At 38.0% G+C, this 20,874-nt stretch overlaps 1 protein-coding gene across 1 annotated transcript in view; it reads right to left on the reverse strand.

Annotated features, from left to right (window-relative positions):
• The window catches only part of ADCY2 (adenylate cyclase 2), a 210,831-nt gene that overhangs the window by 135,635 nt on the left and 54,322 nt on the right, over positions 1-20,874 (reverse strand). Inside the window, exon 3 of the mRNA XM_017824122.1 lies at positions 9,447-9,608. Within this exon, the coding sequence (XP_017679611.1) occupies positions 9,447-9,608 (162 nt within the window). The remainder of the gene's footprint in view (positions 1-9,446; positions 9,609-20,874) is intronic.

The following is a 20,874-nucleotide window of genomic DNA, read 5'->3' on the forward strand; positions in this document are numbered from 1 at the left end:
AGCGCCATGTTGTCCCCTCTCCCCGAACCGGCCCTCATGCCTGCACAAGCAGTATTAGTTGTCTCATCAGCTTCTCCCCAATCCCTGGCTTGTTATTGGATCTTGGTCCTCCTGTATCCCCCATTGGTTAGCAGAGCCCTCAAGCCACTCCCTTTCCTCCCGGACCTTGGCTCAATCACATTCCTCCTTCTAAGCCCTCCCCCGGAGACCTTAAAAGCCTGCAGGAGTTTCAAATAAACCACTTTTCGCCCTGGAATCCAGAGAAGAGACTCAGTGGCTCTTTCCTCCTACTGAAGGGGGACCACGCCACTGAGACCCTCTCCAAGAAACCACGAGCGAGGAGTTGTAACCATCAATTCTGTTAAAAGTCTATCTCATCACCTACATACTAAAGGAAACAGGATTGTTGCACATCTCATATTTGCATTCAGAGTGTGAAGCTCTCTCACACAAGCTGCTGCAAACCTCCTTGAACAATCTCAACAGTGTTACTAAAAGTACGTATGTGAGTAAATGTTCATCAGGACAGAGTCTCTTCTTTGTCCAAAGACTCATGGAGATCAGATCTTGCCCAAATTTTTTTCAAAGTGTGGCAAATAACACTGGTAAATAGGATGGACAAATCCTGCTGTGGTTAGCCTGAATATATGTTTCTGTGACAGAGACGCTGCTAAACTAAGATCATGCAGAGTGAGACAAAGAAGATTATTCAAAAGTAGCCCTTGGAAATCTTTTAAACAAACGAGCAAATCTCTTCAGAGCAAAACCTGGTTTATCTCTTCAGAGCAAAACTCAGTTTTGGCTTCTAAAAGACAAAAGTGTGTCTATGTTGAGGAAGTCAGAATCTCCTGCTTCAGAGATTTGCTATTCATTTGCAAGGGAACTGACTGAAACAATTTCCCCTAGTTTAAAATTGATCCAATGAACTTTTAAGTTCCTCTTTTCATCCTCTTCCGTAGTAGCACATAGTGGCAACAATTGTTAAAAGGACAGGCACCGGGATCTTGAATAGCTACTATTTTGCAAGCCTGGAAGTCTTTCCACTTATAGGATCAAAGGAACTAATTATTCTTGCTTAGGAGAGAGAAAATTTTCTCTGGGTCAGACTGGTAAGTATTGATAAGGATGTAGAGGGCAACAGCCCCTTTCTTTAGCGTTGAGAACAAACATGTGGTGGGATCCTTTAGGGTGATTTTGCTCAGGTGTTTGTTTCTTGTCCTGCTGAGGCCTCAGTCACTGACCACCTATCAGCCTTAGTTCTGGGCATCCATAACCTGTTGAATCTTCTGCAGAACTATATCGTTTCAACATTGATAAGTCTTAATTATTTGTTAAAACAGTGTAGAGAGCTGTGGATTAACTGTGCTACTGTATATCTAAAGACACAGAAGCTGGCCTAACGTTCAGATTCAGACATCTCTGCACATCTTGTGTTTCCAGAGCAGCATAAGTGCTTTCACACAGCCTGAACTCCCAATGCCTGTGAACCTGAGCTAGGTCAGTACAGAGCCAGCTCAGTTACTTCCGACCTATGTTCTTGTGGCTTCTGAGCTGACAGACTGCCACACATCTGTGAGAAAATACAAAGGGACAAAGAAATTAAAGAAAATAAAACTGCAAATAGATTAATGAATGTAACTTTAAGTCTGATAAACCACAGCCTATGCTGTTGCAGACTGCTGCAATCAAAATTGAAACATATAGAATAAAACCAGTTAACAGTGGAGGAGCCAAACACCAACTGTCACTAATACTGTCCCACTCAGAAACAGGTAAGAGCTAGCAGAGTCCAGGCAGGTGACCTTTCCAGCAAATATGCAGCATAGAGTCTTTAGTATACCCAGAACCAGTCTAAACTGACAGCAGATAAACATGATTTATTACACATGACTAGTGAGAGGCACGGGAGAGACATGATTCCTTCTCAGGCCCACACAGAACAAATAATGATGCCATTCACTGGGCATGCAGGAACACATGTACCTTGAGAGGGGAAAGCATATGCAGAGCAATTACCAAAGGTGCAATCTCTGTAAAGAATTAGGAATTCACAGATGCACAGAATCACCGATCGTCCAGTCCAACCCTCCACCTAACACTATGGCTGTAACCCTTAATCCACTAAACCGTATCACTCAGCACCAGATCCAGATTTACTTCAGGGTTTGCAGATGATGTCCTCCAGCTGTTTCCCTGCTGGTAAACCAGAGTAGAAGGCAGTTTTGAGCTCCATGATCATCACTTCTGTATAGCTGTTATCTTGCTCACTAGCACCATTTCAGTCAGGGTCAACCAACATTTTCCCAGAGCCTTGACATGTTTTAGGGGGCAGGATATGTCAGGAATTACTTGGAGAAAGTTGACACCTGACAATCCTGTTTGGGGAAGGAAGAAGAGGTGGGAGACTAGGAAGGTAAACAAAAGCTATGCTCCAGGATCAGAGAACAGCTCCCCTTTTACCAGCAGCAAAGCTGTAGCTGCTCAGAAAAAAAATAACCCGTGGCAGAATTTTACCTTGTTTGCATCTGGCCTTATTTGGTACTTATTTGGTACCTGATTCCATCACACACAGCACCAACAAGATTTGCACTTAAGAGGCTGTAGTTAAGGCAGCCTCTTTTACTGAAACACACTGAGGACCAATACATGCAGAGTGGGCCGAGGGAAACAAGGGCTATCCAAGGACTCGCATGACCAAGCACTGACAGGAATGCACAGTACAAATTTTGGAAGATAACTGGAACAGGAATGACTTCTGCTTCACCAGCAGCTTAGCACTGGGGGATGGCAGGATCTTAGACGACAAATAGAAAGACCACATCCTAGCACAAGTGTCTACAAACAGATGGGGTTCTGAACTACTGCAAGGGAGGCATCTCAGCTGGATTCTGACTTGCCAAAGGCTTCTCTACACAACAAGTGTTTGTGCTCCCGATCCCTCTTACTTTATACTGCACTAAAAGTGGCTCAGTGGATGAGGAAATGTATCCACATATTGATAGTGAAAAACCTTTTTTTCAACTGAATTCTTGAATGTAACACGTAGGGTTGGATGATAACTCTGTGAGTACATAAAATGACAAAGCATCATGTCTAGAGTGAGTATCACTCAGAATTTAATGCTTCAGCTTCAATAAGAGGAGAAGTAAGTTACAATAAATTTGACAAATAATACCAAGCTCTAAAAGTACTATGCAACTGAAAAGGCTGGGCAATGTCTGTGAAAATGGAAAGGAATCAGCAAAACTAACTCAACTGAACGATTAAGATTCTTTACTCAAGAAAAATTATCTGGACAGACAGTATTGCAAAATTCTGAATGTATGGATTTAATCTTTCACTGGTAAGTTATTATTTACATTGTCATCCTTAAAAGGATATGGAACACAATTCCCTTGAAAAGATATGCTGTACAGATGAGAGTTTGGTTGCTGCTCAAGCCTAGAAGTACTGGGATTTCCAAACAACTGTTTAATTTCTTTACGTTTTTGGAGGTATAGCAGCCTCAAGATTGAGCATTCTGACACAGACATTTTATAATTTCATGAACACACTGAAGTACTGGGTACTTGTTCAACAAATTAATTTATATTCTGGAAAATTAAAATTTCTAAAAGAAATTGTCATTTTTAGGATAATAAATGCAAGCAAAAGCAGTATAAAAGTGATAAAGAAATTCAGAGATAAAATCCATTGCTGTTAAAAATATTAACTTAAAAGGAATTGGCACAAATGTCCATCTGACATTTTCAGTGAAGCTTAAGAATCAATGCTAACTGGAGATGTTTCCATGATGTTTTTCTTCCGTGCTTTGATGATTTCCTACACATCGCACCAGAACTATTTTCTGTGCATTTCTTAGATGCTGATTTTGGACTCCAGGTAAATGCTGTCTTAGAATTGCATTGTGATATGCAATCATGTGTTCAGGCAGTTCTGGGTTTTCAAAGACTTTGCTGAATCTTCCTTCATACTAAGTATTACAGGTCTTCCCTTTACGGCAGATGTTCACATTCTCCATGTTAATGCTTCAATACTCTAAAACACAATTACGTATTCTCCTACGTATCTATATTCTTGTAGGCAAGTGGGCTCTTCACAAGCATATCAAAACTGTACAGATTGTCTTAAAAAAATCAGTGAAACCCAAAGTACATCCGCTGATTGTAAAAACTAGTTAAAAAACCCATAGCAGATGGCTTTTTAATATCTGCCTAGATTTAAGCATAAAATCAAGAGTAAAGAAACATGCAATAATAAAAACTATGACTAATGTATTGCTATGCAGGACATAGCATTCCTCTCTCTAACTGGCTTGCAGCTGCTGCACAACATGGTGAGCTACACTGCTGCCAGTGTGGGGACAGCAAAGGGAAAAAGGCACCAAGTATGAAATACTGGCAGTTGCTGCTGCAAGAAATACAGCCTCCCTCCTTCGACAGCAGTCACTGCCCTCCATACCTGCAGCAGGGTCAACAGCAACTCGCGTCATGTAACTGTGCAACAGAAAGCAAGAGTTGTTTAAGTTGCATTACCTTCAGGAATAATTGTTCCCTATCTCCTTCAAAAAAAAGGTTTCAAGGAAGAAGGATATTTTCAACCCACAGTAACAGCTTCTAGCCATTTAGACTACTAAAATTCCCATGTGCTTTAGAGTTTCACTGTGCAGCCATACAGCCTTAGGGGTTATACAGCAATGAATGTACTTAAAGACATGGTCTTTTTTCCCAGACTTTTTTTAATAAACGTGATTTTTTCTTACACTGTGTGATAACAGCATAAACCAACTTATGTTTCTGAGCCCCAGAGCTGTACATTTTCTTCTTTTACTAGCCAGTGAATGATGATGCTTTTTTTTATTTTGCTGCTATGCCACTCTATTACATAAAACATTTTATGTAAATACCATTACCTGTTAAAGCTATTCAGTTAACAGATGAGCTTAAATCAGTGGTCTAAACATATGGTATATGCCTATATATTGCATGTGGATTAGAACATCTAAATGTATATTAGAGATTACATTATCAAAGTGGTCCATCTTTGAAAATTCTCCTTCACTTCTGATTATGAGCTTTTGGTATAATTTGTTTCAAGATTTGTAGTGACTAAGAAATTGGTAATTATTTTTTTTAATAAAACCACATTCCATTTTTCAATCCACTGTTGTTTGGTTCATTTGGTGTTTTTTTCCTGAATAGGCCATAGCCATTTATTTTTTATTTTGTAACAGGAGACCTCAGGCTAGCTGATGGCAAATGTACAAGATCTTGTGGATGTAGCCTTGGAATTGTCCAGTTCAAACACTCCTGAAAATAAATTTTTCACTTAGCATTTGGGTTTTGCCCAGTAGGACAGAACATTATCTTAAGAATTACCCACTGCCAGATCACACAAAGGCCTTCATACAAGTTGTTACAAATTATTTCTTTTTTATATATGCTTTCTTGAACAGAGTCCAAAACCAATATAAAATTGTATGTATGTACACATGCATTCTGCCTAGTTGCAATTTTGTGCCTCTAAAAGGAACTCCTTTCACAGTGCTGCAAGAAGGTGCCAAAAAAAATCCCCCCAAAAAGTTTGTAGTGATTTAGCTAAAGTTTGGAAAACACTTCGCCAGAGCTCACAGAAACAGATTGCAAGAGCAATGAAACTGCTTGTTGAGAAAGTAAAACTAAAAGACTAAAATAAAAATATCACACTCCTCACATAAAACATAGGGGAAAAGAAAAACGGAAGCTTATACCATGTTTAATTATTTTGGTTAGCTCTTTTTTTAACAAATTGAGAACAAAATTACCTCTAATGATAATATCAAGACATTATGAGATCAGAATGGCTGAGCAGTTGATAGTAGAGCAGGAAAAACACAAGTATTTGATTAGAATCTGTTCTGGTTTAGGGAAAAACAGGTTATGTGTTTATAGCAAGAGATGGCAGTTAAATACTTTCCATTCCAGGAATAACTGAAAGAGATGTTAAAGTTGTGAAAGTCTTCTGAGCCAAATGCCTTAACACCATAATTTGAGTTATGTTCGCTTACAGCAGTCCTGAAGCACACAGAACAACATCCCCTGCTTGGCAGTAGGATCCTCACCTGGAAAGAGGGGGCAGAGTCCCAGATTCAAGAGCGTGTGCCTTGTAAAGGTTAGGATTGAAATTTCAACAGAAAAAAAACCCAAAACCCACATACACTGTTATTTTTTCATAAACCAAAGCTGGAACACAGGACTCTTTTTCCCCCTTCCTGTCACAGATCCCACAGCTGTGCATTAAATTCCCCACAAAACTGCATAGGGAGACTAACTGGGTATTTTACTGTAGAGTCTGTGTCTCTGTGCTGAGCACACAGCACACTAACCCCTTTGTAGATCTGCCCCCCTATTAGCATTTGGCAGTGCTGCAGCTGCTCCTGGCGTGCTCCTCTAAGGCTAATGCCTACGTTGCAAGAAAGATGATGATGAAGCACAAGTGAGGACACAAAAAAAAACTATGAAAGTGATGAAAGACTTAGCTAGTGCAAAAGCAGGCAACTCATTTATTTTACTGACAAAAAGGTTATGAGGCAAATTCATGATAGTCTAGAAGTACTCTCATGGGAGAAACAGAAATTGGATACTACTGGGTCTGTCAGCCTACTGGCCAAAAAAAGTGAGATCCAGAAGCTGGATGCCAAGACTAGACAAATTCCTACTAGGAAAGACGAACAAAATTTCAACATGGACAGTCAACAACCATGGAAAAAACATGAAGGCTTCTGGATGCACATCAGCATCATTGCCAATTTTTAAAACCAAGGTGGATTCCCTCTTCCCAAAAGACATGCATAGGTCAAACAGACTAGTTCATGTAACCAGTAGAGAGTTTGCTGAAGGATTCTTTATCCCAGCAGGAGGCTTTTATCTCAATATCTCTAACTGAAACCAACACTGGGTAATCAAGAGCATCCTAAACTTTTCAGCTTTAGTGAAGCCACTTTTTGGATGTAAAATCTTACAGAGGACAACAAAAGGAATGACAAAATCAAGATGGGCTCTGCCAAATCTCAATGCTTCTGAACATCGATTTTTCTCTACTGATAGGCTGAAGCTATGATTAACTTTCAAAATGCTATGAGTTGCTAATCAGAGTCACTGAAAAATGCTGAAAAATTTAAGATGGTCCAGCAGAGGTCTATCGAAAGCATTATATGGCGGGGGAACCTGATATAAGAAAACAAGGCTGAAAGAATGTTTGTTCAGATGAGAGCAGAAAGCTCAGAGAAGATATAATTTAAGTCCTGCAATACATAGACAATAATTATAAAGGAGATACAGGTACTCTTTACAGAAGGATACTTGCTATATATATGAGGTATATATGTTATATCAACTTGAGGTATACCATTGACAAATATTACTTCTCTCTTTTAATGTAATCTATATCTCTAATCTAAGCTCTTATTTGTGGTCTCACTTTTCAAAAGCAAAGAACACAAAACAAACATTTTTTGCTTACACTCCAAAGTATAAACAAAAGTAATCTAAAAGTGTACAGAGGGCAAATGAAATGAAATGAGATAGTGTCAATTAATCCCTTCCACACAGTCGAAAGAATGTAGTGCACTCAGTACTTCCAGTAACTGCCAAGCTATTGGTAACATTTAACACATTCTACAAAGACAGAATACAAAATTGAGAACAACCTGGAAATTAAATACTCTTAACAGATTGCTGAAAGACTTTCACTCTTTCTGAATGAAACCAGAAGTTACAGAAGAGATGAAAGACACTAATTGTACATCACAGACCATAATTTATTTCTTTTGATTCTGTAGACATGAGGTGTCTAAAGATACAACATTTTCTGAAAGTGCTGTTTTAGGTACATCAAATGTGAATAGTCTAGAAAGACAGGCAAGAAAAGTAAATAATTTTTGCAAACAGCAACTTTAACCCAAAATAGTTTTAGAGAAGGAATGACAAACATTAATGCTTTAGCAGTATATCCATGCCCAGAATAAAAGCCACAGGTTGACATAAAACAAAGAGTACCATTCTCCCTGATTTATTCCACTACAAATATCAATAACTGTATTACTGAATTATTAAAATACTACAGTAACTGCAGATTTTGCTTAACATACAGCATAACTTTGCAACCTCCACAAAAAACCAAAACTAATCCAAATCAGCAAGAGAAGAGCAAACCTACTTTTCTCATAATTTAAAATTTCTACAGAGAATTACATCTTAGATCATATTTTGTTTACCAGATTTCAATTTTAATATTCCATAGAACACAGATCTGCAGCTATGTCTGGAAATAAAATGTATTTTCCGGAACAATTTACAAGGCAGGACTTCTGTAAAATCACTGCAATTTCGAATCTATCCTTCGAGGAACAGTATTTTCCAAAGTAAGTCTCAAGTAACTTAAAAGATAAGTAGAAAGTACTATTTGCTTCATTCTTAATGCTATTCACAATAAACAGTATCATGCCTGTCTTTCTTGTTCTAATAATATGCTTATAAAAATGTGTTTACTTTAAGGTTTCAGTAGCATTTTGATGCAAAAGTTAAAATAATTGTTTCCCTAAGATTGCATAACTATATCAAAAAGCCAAACCCAAGTATTTGTTTTTCAAAATGAAATCTAAATGTTTCCTTAAAAATAGAGATTTCTATCAATGACAGCTGGGATTGTCACAATACTACAACTAAAACTGCAATATTTCACCATTTAAAAGACTTTCTGCAAAAGAGTGAGGAAAAACAACTCCTAATATTTGGACTTTTACATATTATTAATCTGCACTATGTCACATAGCAGATTATCAGATTTGAGTTACAATCCAAAACCCAACTGCAAACAATTATGGATTCCCTAAATGTCATGGAGTCTAGAGTCAATCACTGGGCACAAACCGAATGAGGCTGTAAAATTCCTATTAATGGCTGAGAATTACCAAAGGAGGAGAAGACCTACAGCAGACTTGGAGAGGGCAATGTCTTCACAGCAGATCTTTAACCCAGTAGACCTTAGGGTATTCAAAAGGACAGGGATTCTTTTTTTGAATCAAAGATAACACTTTGATGCCTGGATAAAATCCTTGGTCTTGCAAGCTATGTTTTAATAAGATGAGGACAGGAACAAAGTGGTTTACAAAACAGAGGGGTAACGCATCTACCACAATACAGCTACATCACATAGTTTTTCAAGCAAGTAAGTTTTTACATTGGTGAGAGCTACAAGGCTGTAGGTTCTACCATTTAAGTGTGCAATCCAGCAAGACATAACATTACTGACACCTTCATTTTAGCAAGTGAATTACCTCTAAATTAGCAATTCAGAAATGAAGACAGAAATAAATTTATACTCCCCGAGCACCCACTAAGGCACTCCAGGCTCATTTACCAGGCTATTCAGCACACAATTAATCATTAATTCCACAAAGCACCTACCTGCCAAACCAAGTGTTCCTTTACAACAGCTGTACCTGATAGACAGACGCTCAGCACAATCGTATGAGATGCAGAGGTCAAGACGCTGGCAACTATAGCGTCTCTCATGTTGAAGGGCAGCATGGTATACACCACAAAAATAATGAACAAGAAAAATGATACCTGTGCAAGACAGCAAGACAAAAAAAGAAGCATGTCAAATTTACTTTGTAACAACATTAAAAAAATAGCATTTAATTTTGAAGTGTCTTCAGCATAAAGTCACACAACAGTTTTTTACAGTAAAGTTATTCCTAACCACTCCAGAAAATCAATTTAGGAAGAATTCATTTTTAAAAGTGTTGGAAAACTTGCAATAAACTAGATTAAAGAAGTGCAGTTGCAAAATACTATATTATGGTTTCAGACCTACGCAATACTCCAAACTTTTCAAATTTATCTTTTCAAATTTTATTTTTATTAACACCCTGTTTACCATTAAAAAGTAGTTTTCTCAGGACTGGTGGATTCATTACAAAACAACCTGCCAAACCCCTCCATAGAGCCTTGATTTCAATACAGAGAGATTTTGTACATTCTGATGCAATAACAATTCACAATATGTGACATAATGCAAAAAGAAAAAAAAAAGCCCAGGTTCAGCAAAGCATTTTGGCTTAATAAGATTGTATTTCATGTGTTTCTACATGGCCTATGTCAAATTCCATCAAAATACTGCATTTTAAGGAAATACATTTATTTAGTCATGAAAAACATTTTCAGAAAATCACAGCCCACATGCAAAATTTCCAGTTAGCTTCTTTTAAAGAATACTAGTGTCCAAACTAACATTATGGAACAAACTCTCCAAATGCACAGCCCAACCTGTAACAGCAAAAGGGATTCCTCCACTATACATAGAAAATACATATTTGATGGTATGCATATGTTCCAAACTCCACCACACACTTGAGAAAACATAACTAGATTTGGGACACAGGTTTTGTACACATGAGTAGGCAATTCTGAAAATGTGCCAGCTTGTGTATAATTATATCTCCAAGTAAGGTTTTCCATCAGTTTTAGTTGAGTTGCAAGCCTATTCACCATCTAGCAGTTGTACACACATAGTATGTAACTCAGAAAGCTCCCAGGCAGGCATGAGCAATAATAATTTGCTGCTTGCTTCCCTTAGTGTCAGTTTGTTTTCTTCATATCTGCATGTGCTGATTATATAATCAAACCTGAACCCTAAGGTATGTGTACCTACAGGACAATGGAGGCATTCTTTTCCATCATGGAGACAGCTGGATGGAGGAGGAAGTCCACTTCTGTTCTCTACTCAGCTTTCTCCCATTCCTCCTTTAAGATTAATCCAGCTCCTTCCAGATCTCTCATGCTCTTTTCAATGCTGCCTATCCCACATGCTTGAGTTAAAAAGTTCAACGCCATGAAATGAAACAAAACTATGAGGGAAATGAGGGATAATAAGAAAATACAGTAATAAAAAAGGCAAAGCAAAAGCTTTGCTTCTCTACTGTTTCAATCTGCCAGCTGATAGCAAAAGGAAACAAAAGTGTTTGATACCTGTTTGGTTTCAGTTCTTCCTAAAAGTTTTAAGTGATCAGATGTTAGTAAAACCAACAGCAAAGGGTATAAAAATTTGGTCTAGGTAAGAGAAGGGTTAAGCAAGTATGATGATTTAAAATTGTCCTGGCTTCAGAAAAATCAACTGTGATACTGAGAGAACTAACCAGTAGTCTTAAAACTTGGGAAAGATATAGAAAGCTCTGGCAGCTAGAAAAGGAAACAAAACACATGCCTTTGAAAGGCCGGGAAAAGGGATAAAACTTGCCAGCTTACCTTTAACTCCTACAGCAGTACCAGAAAAAATAATAAAACAATTAATAATCAAGATTACTGAAAGTTAAGAAAAACACAGGTAACAGCCAATGTGATTTTGCTGAGAACAAATCATGTTAAAGCAATCACAATAACAGGCATCAGCATAGGGGAAAACCCAAATAATGAATTAGGCAGCAACAAGGGATGTGAAAGGTCTTCTAATATAGGCATAAGAAGAATGGATACTAGAGCCAAAATACCTCACCAGCATGTAAGACCAGCTGCCTAAGACATGTTTCCAGTTAAAGGCCAGGCTGGATGGGGCCCTGAGCAACCTGGTCTAGTGGAAGGTGTCCCTGCCCATTGAGGGGGGCTTGGAAGCGGACTTTAAGTTCTCTTCCTACGTAAATCATTCTATGATTCTATGATTAAAAAATGGTTTGAAGAAGAATCATCCCGGACCCTAGTCCTGGAAGAAGGATTTCAAATGCTCACATTCCTAGGGATTTTTCATGAAAACAAAGTTTTATTATTTCAAGTTTAGCTTTCTCATTGACTACAGGGAAAATGGCATTCAAGTATTTGTGAAAATTTTATTATTAAAACAGAAAAAAATTTCCTTCTCTAACAGTCTTGTCCCCAAAAAATAAAACTGGCAGATATTTTGATATCTGACTTTATAGCCAGACTAAATTATCCACTCCATTTGTGAGGTACTTATTAAAACTCATTAGTGGATATAAGATAGAATATGACACTGTTGTTTTTTTCAATTTTGATATAAAACAGGCTACTAAGCATGGAAAAAAAATCGGCACTTTGTAATGCTTCCAGTGACATCAGCTGTATCAGCTTCAAATTTTTTGTATATCTGTAACCAACTATCCATTCTTTAAATTACCCCACTATTTTCCTTGGTCAAAATAAATGGATAATTTCAACACTCCACAACTACAAACAGAGAGTGCTTTTACAAGGTTCAATTCCCTTGACACTACACTTCAAGTTCTCCATTTCTGAACATCGAACAGGCTGGGTTGCACTGGAACTGTGTTAATGAACACTTGACAAAAAACTGACCCATCAGTTCTTGAAATTTGGGTATCAGAATGCTGTTACAAAGCAGAAGAGCTATAGTCCTGCTAGGACAGAAACTCTCATCCAAAACACATAGCAAACAGCTCCTGCCAATAGCTCTTTGATTCTTGGTTACACTGCTTTTCTCCTAGCATTAGACCACTAATGGTCTAATGACCCAAGAAGTTAAAAGCTCCATTTATCACAGAAGTTGCTTTTTTATTTCACCATGGTTCAAGAATACTTCCCCCTCATAGCCTGAAATAAGATGCTTCTACACTTTATCTTGATAGTAGATATGCATGGTATGTAAGATGTGGGACCTTTCAACATACTTCAAAATGTCAGTGTATTTCAGTTTGAGATCATAGAAGTCAATACTCAAAGGCTTATGAGCAGGTAAAAAGAAGAGACAAGCTTTCTGGACTGAGTCACAGTCTGCAGAATGGTCAGTGGCCCTGACCATTGACCTATTTCATGTAAGGCCCTTTTCATTATCCTTTTGTATGAATTGGCAGAATATTGGTGATAGTAACATGAAAAAGCAGTGATGACAAGCTTCCAAGGACCCCAGTATCTCATTGCAAGACTTACTAATGCTAATGCTCATCACTGGATGCCTGCACTTGGTGTGTGTACCCTCAGTAAACACAGCATTAATTTACAGTGCACAATTTTTGACACTATTAAAAGGAGTCTGTTCCACCAAAGTGTGCCATAATCACAAAGCCTGTTGCTGTTTTGAAACTGTGTTGGAAGCAATCTCTAATGTGAGTCATCACTATGACTGCCTACTTGAAACACACTTTTTGCCCTAATCTGAACTTACATTGCTTTAGGAATTTGATTTTCAGAGATTTCATCTATGAGTTTATGTTATCCATACCTTGGAGATGGGGAGTGCATGGGCATTCATGGTATGCATCATAGCACACAGCATTCCTTTTTAGTTAACATTGGGATAACATCTTACAGAGAAGTATGTGGCTTTCCTGCTTTGATTGAGGGGTATCCAGGACTCTGGTCCATCACTCTTGACTGTCAGAGCTTAGCAAACCCTGAGTGTGTTTGCTGCTCTCCATATTTCTTTCCCATACTTCAGTAGGGCCACATTTTCATCAACTATGTAAGCAGTTCTTTTCCACAGCAATTTAAAGGATGATGCAACTGCCATAGTGGCCATAGCGTAGCTGTGTAGATGGGTATGTAACAGACTACTTTTCTCCAGATTTTGTGTAGCTGCTTTCAGAAGGGCAGCAAAAGTCCTCATACAGACTGAGGTAGTCACACCACTAAGGAGAGTTGGGCACCAAATGGTATAATGACACCATGGTGTGGGATATCAATGATGATCATGAACCCTCAAAAAACCTCATTCTTGTCACAGAATACAACACAAAACTATAAGTAATCATCTTCACACATCATACAAAATGGAAAGACATCAGTTGCACAAGATAGAGAAGAAGATCCTTCTTTAAATCAAACCCATTCTGAGTATTTGTCATGTTGGCAGTTTTGTCCCAGCATCTCTAGATGTATATTTGCTACTGCAGTCTCTGACCTACAGTGTTGACTGTGACCTAGGAGAACTGGTATGAAGTTGATAGTACTTGGTGGTTCACAGACATTGCTGTTGGAAACATCACTAGTTTGGACTGTGACAGCACAAACTGCAGTGGACCCAAGTCATGAATATATGCTGGTTTTGGAGCCCATGGATGCAACCTGTTCTCAGAAACCACGTCCCCCTGTTGTCACCAGTTTCTTCTCTGAGTGGTGTTGCCTTAACTCTGAAGGGTATCTGAAGTAGAAATTTTAACATATTTTACACATTAAAATTGTCTTTCTTAGCACACAGGGTATCACAGTGGATGTTGCTTTTGACACTGAGAACAACTGTACAAAAAGATACTAATCATTCCTTTTGTACAAATTATATTCCAACAACTCACAATTTCCCATCTAGACAGCCTTTTTTAAAACTGTGTTAAGATAGTTAATTGAAACTGGCTTGGCATGTGTAAAATTCACTCAATTTAATGTTACTCTGACCAGAATTTCCCCTTGAGGAGTACAACACTTTGGCACTGAAGCTGGCATGCAAATCTGAATACTCCATTTCAGTATGAGTTAGGGGAAAACACTGCTTTGATCACAGCCAGCAGTAATGCAGCTACAGCTAATAAAATAATTGTAGCTCTTTGGGAGAACTTCAACAGGGCTACATTTTCACTGTGTAACCAGAAAAGACCCTGTTCCCATAATTAAAATGTTCGACTATAAAAATTCATACTAAGTCAGCCAGCCCACTACAGAATCACTTTCAGAGGTTTTTCGAGATCAGCTTCCCCCTTACAGTGTAAAGGGAGTAAAAATTCATCAGGTAATTAAAGAATTTTCCCTTGGAAAGGCATTTAGATTACAGCCACTGATCTCAAATGTCGTCTGTATACCTAATTTCATAGAAGACACTCTAGCTTTTCTAAATAAATAGTTAGGTTTTGTAACAAAATTGGCAGGACCTACTAATATTAAAAAATAGTTACAAATACCATGTTTGTAGTTTAGTACAATAACTGTATGTTAAAGCTTTGTGTCGGTAAAGGATGCAAATATGTAAAGGTCTTTGCCATTCTACTACTGAATCCTATCCCTCAAAACTTCTGACTCAAACTTCTAAAAGCCAGGCAATGTTCAGAGAACAAAACAAGTACCCAGATAAAACAAAAAAATGAGTACTAAAATCAGCTTCTTTTTTGAGTCATCTATAAAAAGGCTTAAATTATGAAAGCATTGGATAAGATGAAGATGGAAATATTGTTCACCAAACCCTGAAACACCAAAAAACCAAACACTCAATGAAACTAGTAGAAGATTGGTTGAAAAAAGGTGAAAAGGAAGTACACCTTTACCTAGAGGACACCTGCCACAGGAGATCATAATACACCATAAGGATCAAAAAGAGATTAACCAAATTCATGGACACCTTGTCCATAAACCAGTAATAAAAAGACAAGGCAGGGAAATGTACCCTTGAATTTTGCTAACACGCCTGTGGAGGTTGGGCAAGGTATGAAGTAAACTGACCACAAAAAGTGATCAAGCTCGTGTGCTGCCTTTTAATAGCATCTTCCCTAGCACTTCTTGGAGACAGCATACTGTGCTAGATGGACTATGGTCTTACCCTGCAGGAAGTTCCTTGTGTTCTTGAGCTAAAAGTCAAAAGTGCTTCAAAGAAAGAGATAAAGCAGTTCTGATACGGTATCCTCCCTGACTTTAAAATAAAGCAAGGGAATTCAGAAAAAGAACTGAAAGTCCAAGGATACTATGAATAGAAAGCACTGTAGAACCATTCACTAGTTGGAAGGGAATTGTGAGAAGAAAGTTAAACTTCGAGCAACAACAGGATAAAATATAGAAGAAGATAAATTTACCCAACGTTTCTCAAGTCCCCGGTATGCCATAAACCTCAAGAATAAATTCAACACGGAAGATTTTGTTTGGAATTTACTCTATAAATTTCCACAATAAATTATAACTTCAAATATTTTTACCAAACGTAAGGTTTATTTTTCCATAATTGTCATAGAGATAGTAAACAACCCTGTAAATCGTGCCTTGTTCTTGATCATACAGAACTCTCAAACTAATAATCCCTTCCTCTTGTGCACAGGTCTAGGTTTAAATATCATCAGGAAACTAACAGTCATCCCAACCTCTGCCAAAAAATTAACCACAACCATTAGCAAAATGGGACAATAAAAGCAAGTTGATTGCACTAAAATGGATATTTTTAAATAACTGTGCAATAAGAGACCTTTAAATGTGCTCCTAAAGTAACATATTAATGTGACAATAAAAGACTTCAGAAAAGGAAGGAAAATTCATATTTGAAATAAGATATAATCTGATTGCTTTCTATGTCACGGAATCTTTTCTTTCACTGGATTGGATCAGTAAGAGGGGCACAGGATCTGGAAGGAGTGACCCAAGGAACATCAGTAGAGAGTCAACAATCCATAATAATTTTTGGCCCTTCCTGCTACAGTAAGAGGAAACTGAGCAACCATCATCTCTAGCAGATTTGAGATTATTCCCAAACTCACTGAGAATTTAGTTCACACTGTATGCCTGTTTTTACTATCTTTCTCACTTAATTCTCTTCTTTCTGCTGTATCTTATCACCCTTGTTTCAACCACATTATAGTCAAAGCAGTCAAGAAGACAGATTTGCTGTTACAATGCTGATAAGTCCCTGCAAGCAGAAAGACAACATGAAGCACTATATAGCCCAACAATGGCATCTCTTTGCAATGATTTGAGACTCTAACTGGATCAGATGACAATATGCCATGTCTTCAGTATTTTCAGTGATGAGACAAGTGAAAAGCATCAGAGATAGTGAATACATTGTTCATCCTTGTTATTTTTCCCTCCTGTGTTTTCCCCATAAATATTAGGATCAGAAACCTACAATTGCAGCCTGATTGTCACAGCTAGCATTTTCTCTAAAAGGGACAGTTGAGACCCTCTTTAATGTTACCTTAATAATTTTGGGGCTTTTTTTAATCTAAGGACAGTGAGAAAGACATGATAGCACATTATTAAAACCAAAGTCTTTTCTTTTCATGCCACCACAGAAGTAAAGCCAAACTGGCTAAGACCACACTGCATCCTATTCAGAACAATACTACACAATTCTAAACTGTAATTAAATTAACACATTTTAAAAGTGGAAAATCAAAAGAGATCCAAATGTCTATACAGTATATGTAGACAGACTGAAGACCAAAGCAATAAACTGTAATTTCACTTGGACTGCTAAGGAGGTTATTTTACAATACTCAAGTACCATGTACAAATTTAAAAGGAGTTTAAGAAGAACATACGTTGAAAACATTTTCAAAGTTTCTATGAAGAAACACAAAACTGTGAAAACCAAAAGATACATAAAAACCTAATCTGGTTAGATAGGATGTGAAAATCCATGTTACAATATGCATGCTCCCATATACACAGAAAATACTAGCAATGACAGCAATTAATATAAATCAGAAATCAAATAAACTAGTAAAGACAGAAGACAAATACACCACATTTCAGGGAGAATACATTATATTTTCAGGAGATCAAAGGAGCTTTTTATACATGTTTGGCATGAAATAAGTCTAACACTGAATTTCATCAACTATTATAAGAGAATGTAAAACTTTTAATTCCAACAAAAGAAAAGCAGAACCATCAAATAAAAATGTCTGTTCTGTATTAAGGGAAAAGCTAAAAGATATATGTACACCATGCTAAAGAATAATTGCAGTACAGTTTCATGTTCCAAAATATTAGCTCACAAGTATATAAAGCCACAGATAGTAATGTTGAGACATTTTTAAACAGCAGGTCCAATAAACCATGCTCGAGCATCTTACAAGTTCTGGATTATGTATGTTGATTTTCTGTACTTCCTAAACATCAGGTCAGTTCCAGAGAACTGCAGTAAAATTGGATTGTCAGAAGGTAAAAATAGGAAGTAAAAACAGCAAATAAATGGTCAGCTTTTATACTGGAAGGACTGTGTTATCGGATTCAGAGAATTTATGTTATGTCTTCCTAAGTGTTTTGTAAAAAGGAGAGGAACAGTGATGTGCAATGATTGATGTGATTTTAATATTGTTCAACGTATTCAAAAGCAACAAAACATGGGAAAAGTTGCAGAAGTGACTCACACTGGTGTGACTGGGCCTTAAAATAGCAGATGAAATCCAACATGATAAATGCAAAATAGCAGGCATGGAGAAAACAACTTTAACTTCCAAAAGCAGTCTTCACATTAGTTGTTACATCCTCTGAAAAAGATATTAGACTTATTGTGACTAGCTCTTTGAAAAAATGAATGATAGCAGTGGTTTAAAAGGCAAATAAAAGGACAGCAATAATTAGGAAAAGAATGGAGAATCAAGTGTCATGATGACATTGTATGAATCCATGGTGGGCATATTTCTGGAATAGTTCATGCAATTCTTTTCTCCCTATCTTAAAAAAAATTCCGAAGGAAAAAAACTCATGTTGGTAACACATACCCCCCTCAGCATTCTCTTCTCTAGGCTGAAAAGCTCTAGCTCTCTCACCCTGTCTTCAAATGAAAGATGTTCCAGTCCCTGAGTCATCTTTGTGGCTCTTCACTGGACTCAATTCATTACATGTGTATTTCTCTTGTACTGGGGAGCCTAGGAGTGGACCCTGCACTCCAGATTTAGTGTCACCAAGGCTAAGCAGTGGGGTAGGTCCCTCAACCATTAGGAAGACTTATAGTTCTTCCTAATGTAGCCCAGGGCATGATCACAGACCAGGTCCAGTACCACCCAAAACTCTGAGGAAGTCTAAGCCCTGAGAGACCTATGCCTTTGACATACTGACCTACAGGAACATTGCAGCCATCAGAGGAGCCTCAACAATACACTGAGAAGCCGTGGAAATCTTCTGTGTTCACGGTTGTCAGAGAACCCATCAAGAGCGGTGTTTGAAAATGAAGAAGGAAGTAAAGCAGGAGTATACAGATGGTGGTAACAATGAGTAGTCATTTCCTCTAGTGATCAGAAGCATTCCATTCCTTGAGATACTCAAGTGTCAGCAAAGGGCAACACCTTCAGCGAGCTGACATTTGCTGTGGCTGGTGTCAGAACGAAGGGAATAAGCAGACAGTGATAAAGGGTCATGGTTCAGGTACATCTGATGGAAAAATTTAGACTTCTGAAGAGCCTGAACAGAGGAAAATGGGATTTCCTTTTCACAGATCAATAGTCTCATATAGCAGCACAAGTAAGAAACTGCGACAAAGGAAAGACATGGTACACTGATATGACTCCACTTACAAAAATCCAATACTCTGAATACATTTTTTTTTGCAAATGATGGCTTATTGTAAGCATATATTTTTGGACAAAACAGAGAAGAAAAGCAAGACATTGTTATCGTTTACCTTGGCTGGATGCCCTGTGACCACCGAGACTCCACCTAACCCCCCGCCAAGGGAAAAGGAAGAGGGAAGGGGGGAAATAAAAAAAAAACTTGCAAAACCAAGGCCGCTGAGAAAGGCAGTTTTATATTTAGACACAGAAGAAAAAGAGAACTATAAGCACTATACACACAGGGAAGACTGACAATAAAGACTATTTCCCCACGAGAAGTGTTTTCCTCCTCTGAAGAACAGCTGTCTATCCTACGTAACTGTCCCAGAAGAGAAGGAAGGAATTGTTTCCTTCTTGTCTCTTTATATCTGAGCTGACGTAACATCATATGGAATACCTTACTGGTAAAATATACATCAGGTGACCTATCCTAGTTCCGTTTCCCTCTCAGGGAGGGTTACAAACCCACTACACCAAGGAAAGGAGCCTCTTAATAACTGTCCTCGAATACTGTGACTGTGTACAGAGTGCTAATAGCATGATGTTAATAGAAAGGAAGAAAACAGATTTCTTCTTTAGGAGATCTGCTGAAATAGGACATAATATCTCCTTGGAAAATTTTATTACTCATACAAACAACATGCCTAGAAGTGCATGACATCAAAAAAGTGGACAATGCCATGTTAAAATTATCTAAACTGTGAAGGGGAAAAAAAAAAACAAGAAAAAAATCACAGTATTTAACCGTCATGAGGCTAAAACAGGTTTTGTAGCACTTACTCAAAAATCTGTGCTATACCCCTGTGACACCAGACTTTCCCAAAGTTTTTCAAAACATCTGATAATACATTCCCAAAAACTTTAATACAGGGTGAAATTATTACTCTGGTTCTTGCACAGTGCCTTTAGGACCTCAGCCTTTCATATTTCTCAAAGCTTCCTATTTGCAATGTTGGCTGTTATGCCCATGGGTCTGCACGTGCCAGCCCAAACTGTTGCTGTAGTGGGTTCCCACGGAAAAGGATTGTCACTGACCTGGGTATCACCTCTTTTTTTTCCCCCTTTTCCCTCTCTTCAGCTGTGGGTTTTGATTTAAATTAGGGGATCCAATAATAAGAATGCACAGAGCTTTGCAGCTGCTGACATCAGCACATTCCAGTCAGCACGAACAGCATCCCATGCAGGAATGATCATCTGGGAGTCTAAACAGGTCCTGAAGAGAAGCATACAGTCACTATGGGATAAGAACCACAGGGAGAACCACTTACTGGACTAGAGGAGACACACAGGAAAGGATGCTTATCTGGAGTGCCTCTGATGTTCTCCTCCCAGCTGCCCCTCGGGAAAGTTTGTTTTTTCCCTTTTCTATCTCTTTGTTATTTTGCTTCTGTTCCTTCCCACTAGAGTCAATGCATGCCATCAGCTACAAACCTTGCTGATAAATCTTTGTGCGTGTGAACTTGTCCCAATATCTTTCAGTCAACATGTTTTCCCCTCAACTTTAGAAAACCACAAAGTGATTTCTAATTCAAAAAGTAGTCAGATTTTGGTAGCTACTAAGACAACAACTTTTACATGAACGCTGGGGACCAACAGCGCTACCAGCCTGGATGTTGCTT

The sequence above is a fragment of the Lepidothrix coronata genome, unplaced genomic scaffold (assembly GCF_001604755.1).
Source record: "Lepidothrix coronata isolate B3197 unplaced genomic scaffold, Lepidothrix_coronata-1.0 Scaffold109, whole genome shotgun sequence".
Lineage (NCBI taxonomy): Eukaryota > Metazoa > Chordata > Aves > Passeriformes > Pipridae > Lepidothrix > Lepidothrix coronata.